The 7,562-nt window shown below is 37.8% G+C and overlaps 1 protein-coding gene across 1 annotated transcript in view; it reads right to left on the reverse strand.

The window, feature by feature from the left end:
• The window catches only part of SNX14 (sorting nexin 14), a gene marked incomplete at its 5' end in the record, with an annotated part of 44,277 nt that extends 38,279 nt beyond the window's left edge, over positions 1–5,998 (reverse strand). Inside the window, 2 exons of the mRNA XM_010141847.1 lie at positions 1,768–1,852; positions 5,911–5,998. Of these exons, the coding sequence (XP_010140149.1) occupies positions 1,768–1,852; positions 5,911–5,998 (173 nt within the window). The remainder of the gene's footprint in view (positions 1–1,767; positions 1,853–5,910) is intronic.
• Positions 5,999–7,562: the final 1,564 nt, after the last annotated feature.

The raw sequence follows: 7,562 nt of genomic DNA on the forward strand, positions 1-7,562 counted from the left end.
TTCCTGCTTGGAACATTTAGAAACATGTGTGAAGGAACATTTATTTTATACACAGCATAAATCAAACCAAAACCAGCATGGGGACCTGTCAGAGTGATGCCTCTTACAAGTAGCTGAACGGAGTTGAAAGAATACCTGCTTTATCAGATTAAAAACTATACAAACTAATTAGAAGCAACTATGTTATATTCCTTCAAATCACTTCAAAGGCAAGAACTGAGCTGTAATAAATCACACCTAGCTGCAGCAGCAATCCAGCACAGCCTCCTGCCAAGAACCACACCAGGTCAGGCACCTAACACATACCTGTTATCTGGAGGGTTAAAGCTTGTTTCCAGCATCTTGAATTTAGTGCAGAAGCCTGCTAGCTTCCCTTCACAACCAAGAACCACGAGTGGCATCAGCTGATACGGGGGGTGCAGGAATGTATATTACCTGATAAATCTGCCTAGTTGCTGTCACTCAAAGCAGAGAGAAGGAATGAGCTTTCTGTCAAGGACAGGTGTGTCTGTGCAAATAGGGAGGAATTACTAAGTGACGTAAGGATACGAAGAGCAGGAAAAAAGGAGCTGTCCCTTAAAGCAATCATTTGGAAAAGGATATAGAAAACAAACCATCAGAAAAGGTTACGCCTCTGAACCATGCTCTACTACAGGTGGATGGTTTAGCAACGTTCACTAGAAAGAACTACTACAAGTAATTTTTAGCTGCTACTTCACATATCTGCCCTCGGGAAAAAAGTATGTACCTTTAAAACACTAAAGAAAATGGCTATATTTTCAATGTCATACATTTAAAATCCAGTTCTTTGCTGCTAAAGAAAAGTGTTTCCAACTTCTTAGCAGAAATCAAAGGAAATACGAAATTTGGCAAAAACACCACTGCCAGATAATCTAGTCTCTTGAAATTCTTGCTGTGCCATGAAAAACATCTAATGTGCTCACATTATTCCTCATTAATCATGTAATTCATAACCACAAACGACAGGACCAATGGTATGTATTTATGGATATGAAGCAGACATTTTGAGGGTTGGAAGGAAAGTTCACGACTTCCATGAAAGTAAACATCTATGCTTAAAAGTTGAACGAAACCACATTTAGTAGATACAGCATTGTGGAACACAGCCAGTGAAAAAAAAAGATAACTATTTTCCAACAGCAACTGTTCTATATTCCAAATATTCCTTCAATGTGTGATTTTAAGATAGTTTTTACACTAGGCTTGTGAAGATACTTTTACCTGGATATTAATTAAATATGCTACTGCTCAGAGTCTCTCCACAGCTTATAAATAAAAGCCTAACTCTTCAACATATTGAACAAGTTTACCAACTGCTCACGCTAGTGTGCAGATATGAAATCATTTTAGCTATAGAAGTTACAGTTACGGTACAGTGCACGGACATGCAAATCCTTTCATCTGTAATTGCTAATCTGGAATACAGAGGAAAAACAGGGCAAGAAGCATTGCTACGTGATCTTGATTGCTCTGAATAGACAAAAAATACATTCCTGTTTAGTATACAGAGAAAGAAATTTAGTATCTTCAACATGGGGAAACGAAGATCAAAAATTAATATCAAAACTATTTGTACTGTAACTTTTTCCCTATTTTTCTTCTCAACCTCCAGAAGAAAAATGCAAAAAGGACCATTTTTTAGAGGAGACAGGATGAAAATATTTATCAAATATAATAACAAACATTCAAAGAAAAACATTTATACTTGCTCTTTGAAACTCACAACATAGTAAGTCCTTACAGTACCTTTCTGCCTGGCCTTGGCTATCACTTCAATGTGTTTCATGGCTGCCTTGAGCATTTTCTTGGTTACGACAGTTGGAATATCCACCTACAGAAGTTTTAAAATAAAACTGGAATTGTTATAGGGTTTTTTTCCCCAAAATTTATTACAGACAACAACTATCAAATATTTTAATTTGCTTATATGTCCCCATTCTAGCCATAAAATGAACAGTTAAGAAAACAACCACTGAATTCTCTAGATGAAATGACAGTACGCTCACTCTTCTTGGCAAAGCATATAACATCAAGTGGAATTAACTGCCATAAACAATACTGTTAACACATTTATTGTCAACTTGTTCCCATTATGACTCCTCCATTGCAATATAGTAATGATTATATGATATTGATTTCCAAGTCACAGTGTATGAAGCCTAATTCTAGAAGACCTGATCAGCAACAAAAGCAGGTTAACTATGCTCCACTTCTAGAACTTGTGTACCTGAACCTCAGCCATCAGAAACCAAAAGAAAATTTGAGTTACTGAGTCAAAACAACAACGACAACACGTGATCATAAACCAAACAGAAAGCACGTCTGATTTAATCAAGGATTGTATTAGAGTCCTGCATTTGTACTTTTACTGATGGCTACGCAAAGGAAAGGAGAATTACAGAACAGTTCAAGCACAACCAGACCTCAGGATATCTTAACCCAACCTGCTGCTCAAAGCAGGTTCAGATTAGGGTGCTCAGGACTGTATCCATGCAGGTGTTGAAAACCTCCTGAGATGAAGACAGACATCTCTTCACAGGTCAAATGCCCCAGTCTCAACCATCTCAGTGGCCCCTTGGTTGAACTTGCTCCACTCTATCAATATTTCTCTTGTAATAAGGAGCCCAAAACTGGATGTGGTATTTAGACATTGTCTAAAGAGCATTAAGTAAAGGCAGACAATTACTTTCATTGATCAATTTGCTCTGCTCCTGCTAATACAGCCCAGTGTGCTGTTGGCGTTCTTTGCTGCCAGTACACACTGCTGGCTCATACTCGGCTTACTGCCTACTACGGGGCCAGGTCTTTTGCAGCAGAGCTTCTCTCCATGGCCAGCCAGTCTCCAGCCTGTAGAGTTTCAAGGGATTCTTCTTTATCAGCTGCAGTACTTTCCACAGAAACTTCTTTAAAAACTGATTTACGCTTTGCATGTCCTTTATTTTAAGCAAAAGTTGTCTCAGAGAAGCAGAAACAGTTGCAAATGTTCAAAATTTAAGACTTCTGAACAAGTTTCTTTCCCAATAGAGTTTGTCCCTTCTCAATACAAAGTTAAGTAAGACAACATTAAGTAACGAAACAGAAGCATAAAAGTGTGTCTTGCCAAAAGGGAAGAGACAGTGTAACTGCAAAGGTTACCAGAGCCAAGAGAAAAGTTGGGATTTTATTAACTCGTACAAGGAGAACAGCACGTATTCCTGCACGCTCCCCTGCAATATTTGAGCTGCCCAGCTATGACCTGACCTAGCCAGGTCAGACAAGCAAGTACCATTGACTAGAACTGCCTAAAAGTAAATAAATGAATTAGGGTCAACTCCTATTTACAAGCAAGAAAGTAGGAGCTTCTGCTGATCTATGGAAAATGCTGATCTTTGGGACTCAGATTTCCAAAGTAATTTCAATAAACCAAGAGTTTCCGACTGAACAAGGGATAGGGGAGTTTTTACTTCTGCAGAGGTTGAGACAAAGGGCACAGCAAGCAAACTGTTATCGACACTGTAGTAGACACTACTGACTTTTGACAAAAATTTCAACTGGATGCAGGGCTATCTACAGCACACCATAAATAGGGAAACTCTTCACTTTTCCCTTTAAACCCACAATCAACCCAGAAATGGCCACAATAAGGAATATCCAAACTTAAAAAAGAGAGAGGGGTATTCTAGCATATACTTAAGGGCTGACTGGCCTGAAGCACTTGTTACTTTGTTCAACAGCCACGCCTGAAAAATTCCACCTAGGCAGCCTTAAACAGAAAACAAAGGAATTCATTTCACTGAAGCAATTCAGAATTTTATGTCCTAATTCAAAAGTAGAAGATTCTTTGGCAAAAGAACATATAAAGATACAACCTAAACAAGGGGAAAAAAATAAGTCTGTTTTGTCTTACACATGGCAGTTCTTGTATTTAAAAAATTTTATCTCTATTAGCTAGAACTGTTGCTTTCAAGCATTTAGTAATAAATCCAGATCAAAGCACAGCTGTAAGACTTATTTTGCAATCGGTGATGAGTTTCTCCTCAAATGAGGTTGTAAAGGTCACTGTATCTGAACCGAAAGTTCTGATAAAACATTGTCATAACCCTTTTCAGCTAACTAATACCGAAGCTTTAAACTAGGATTCCTAAGATGACAAAAAAGCTGGTACTTTATTTGCAACTCTCATATCAACTCTGATTTCTGCACACATTTTCAGTATTATATGCCTCACAGCTACGAGTTGAGGGTCACCGAATCTGCACATGGGAGTGTGCTCTCACAGAAACACTCGCTTAGCAGAAAGGAAAGTATGAACTGAAAAACACAGCACAGCATGAGACATGGCAGAGCATGCCAAGATTCAGTTTTGTTCCAAAACACAAAGTTACTATGAGTATCTTTTTGCTTGAGATATCTGTACCACTTCATACAAAGAGACAAAATACTTCACGTTATTTTGTAGGATGAACACAAAGAAATCTAAACATTTGTAAAGAGAAATGCATCTGTGATGACCTTTCTTTTGTAATTCCCCTGACAGTGCTTAATACTTGTACATGTCTTGAGATTTTGTTCCACGTATGGTCTACTCAGACACAGAGAAGCTAAGATACTACATTTCCTTTATTACTGTCAAAGGCAGACATGGTAAATTAACGCTTTACTTAAAGATGCTATGGCTGATCTGAGATAACATGACTAAACTTACCACATAACCAACTAAGACGACGTCATTTTCTGAATCAACAATGAATCTATGAACAACGCAACTAATATCTGCATGTATTACAACTCCAAAATACATGTTAAGACCTTGTTCTAGATTTTCACTTTGAAAGATTTGCCCACTTTCACACCTCCATATAATGTCTGTGCGACACGGACATTTCCTGATATTCACCCTCGTTCACTTCATAAAGCAACATGCTTGAGTTAAGAGTAAACAAGAAAGTCATCTGATGCGTAACAAGGACAGAATCAGGCTGCTAATCAGTCATGACAGAGTACACGTACAACTTGTAGCTCAGGAAATGTTGTTATTACTAAGGAGGGGAAAAAAGACATGCATTCACAGTAGTTGCTCCAGAGAGGGGCCAGCATTGAATAAATGTGGCAACTGAGTTAGCAACTCTTCCTGCTTAGTACAGCCAGAAAGTTAGAAGCAGTTCCTGTAAGACAGGCTTGAAGCACTTTACCAGAAAGGAATGTGTATATGCTAACATGTTAAACACTGTGCACAAAAACTTTTCACTCTTTAGTCTTCTGAATGTTTCTTAAGAACTACATTAATATGAGAACCATACCTGTTTTAATTCCTACAGTAAGCTGTTCACTTAATGACAGTCTATTCTTTATAGACAATGCAAGGACCCTGTCTGCATTTAAAGAAGTCAAGCAAGCAGGAGCTATGAGACAGATATGCTGCTAACCATTTTCTAATAGTTCTTTTTCAATAATTCTCAAAATTGTTTCTGTTTGGATTAAGTCAAAGGAGAGCTAAAAGATCATCCCAAGGTTTTAATAATGCCTTTCACTGGTGTAAAAAAAGTATTAATTTGCAAGAATCATAGAATGGTTTGCGTTACATACGACCTTCAAAGATCACCTAGTCCAACCCCACGCAATGGGCAGAGACATCTTTCACTAGATCAGGCTGCTCAAAGCCATGTCTAAACAGACGCTAACACTTCCACTCATGAACCTTCAAAGACTGTTTACAACCAGGAACAGGATAAGGTCCAGAAGGAGTGAGGGAACAGATAACACAAAGAAGAAATTTAGATGGAAACTGCCTATACTCTCTGTAAGACTGATTTTGGAATTACCATTTTAAAAATGTTGAAGAACTCGCTACGAATGGGTATCAATTATTTCTGATGGAAAACTGATGTTAATACCTTTAGGTCACCTTACCTTGTGAATTCTCCGAACTAACACAGATGCAAAAAACCGCAGTGTTCCTCTCAGTTCATCCACTGAGGATTCATCATCAGTAATATTTCTGCATTGTTGTGAAGCACGTCATGTAAGAAAACAGAATAAAATACATTTACATGAATCCAACCACACCACATTTGGCCCTACTAAAATCTGGAATAAGAACATTCAATGATGACTCTTCAACTGGTATTAACTGAAACGAAAGCTACAAAGTGTGGGCGGAGAGTAAGCAGTCTTCTGCCAAGTAAAACACTGAGCATTCCCACTATGTTTGTGCACAACAACGGCTTAAGAAACATGTCAGTAAATTGGAATTATATACCAGTGCCTGGTCTAATATACTCTCTGCATGATTACTCAGCATCCATTTCTTTAAAGCAACATTAGCCTAGGTTATATAGCATTCGGACCCATGTTGAAGATGAACCGCAAGGTACAGATACTGGTGACCTGGTGGTCAAAGCGTGCAACTAACTGCATGACAAAGCACCTTAAAGAAAGCAGTCTGGCACAAGGAATACAGCCGTCCTCCAACAGCTAATCATATCCAGATAAGAATAATGGAAGGGAAGGTTTGGTTTGTTTTTAAGATCAGCAGATGACATTTTAGAAGCAATATGGTTAGCTAATACCCACACTGTCAAAGGAAGCCAAGGAATTGGCAAATAAATTGTAAGACTCTATTACTGGTATTTGACAGGCAACAATATACTTTGGATCAAGAAGCTGTGATTTAATTGACACTGGATAACCAGTATCTTGGCTAATTCTACTTGGACATGACTTGGTCACGTACTTTCGCAATGCACCATAGGTTTGCAAAAACGTTCTTTTAATGACTAGCAGACTGAAGACTGGTGAAAAAAGCATCTAGAACCTATAAAATCTCAAAACTCTGGTGATACAGCGGAAGGTCCAAATAACTCGCTCAGAAATATTTTTTAAACTGGCTGCATTTTGCCAGAATTTGAGGAAAAAACTTAAAAACATAACTGTCAGTGTTAACAGAGTTATTTGCTAAGAGACAAAGGCTCAATCTGTTTATTGTAAACAGTTACTGAGTCCAATGTCTCAAGAGATACACCCAACTGCTATTGCCTGCAAAGTCTTATGGGATCTACTAATAAATGAAAACCATATACTAACACCAAAGTGTTTGGGTTTTTTACACCGTCAATTATTCTCACAAAATAACAAAAAGATGAAGAAAATATGTTGCGAGCTGATAAAACTGTAAAGATATGGTTTCTAACTCAACAAAAATCCTGAATTCCTCTTGTCTTACTTGCATTTAAAATAGAAGCAGCTTCATTATGTGAAAACATTGGTTTTAGTCAATCCTCAAGGAAAAATGTTTTCATAGCAATGTATTACAAGAATGTGGTAATTACTGGGTTCTAATCTAATCTGAGAGAACTGGAGTTGCAGTAGCATCAACAAACAAGCAAAATCAGTAAGCACAGAGTGACTCATTCAAACTTTAAACTCGTTTTTAAAATGAGGTTGGTATAAGCAAGACATCATATAATTTTATTGTACTGCACACAGCATAAGGAATAAACTCAGACCAGTGTTTTGTAGCTCTACAAACTTGGTTTACTGTCCTGGGTTCAACATGGAGGAAC

Source organism: Buceros rhinoceros, unplaced genomic scaffold (assembly GCF_000710305.1).
Source record: "Buceros rhinoceros silvestris isolate BGI_N320 unplaced genomic scaffold, ASM71030v1 scaffold4958, whole genome shotgun sequence".
In the NCBI taxonomy this organism is placed as follows: Eukaryota; Metazoa; Chordata; class Aves; order Bucerotiformes; family Bucerotidae; genus Buceros; species Buceros rhinoceros.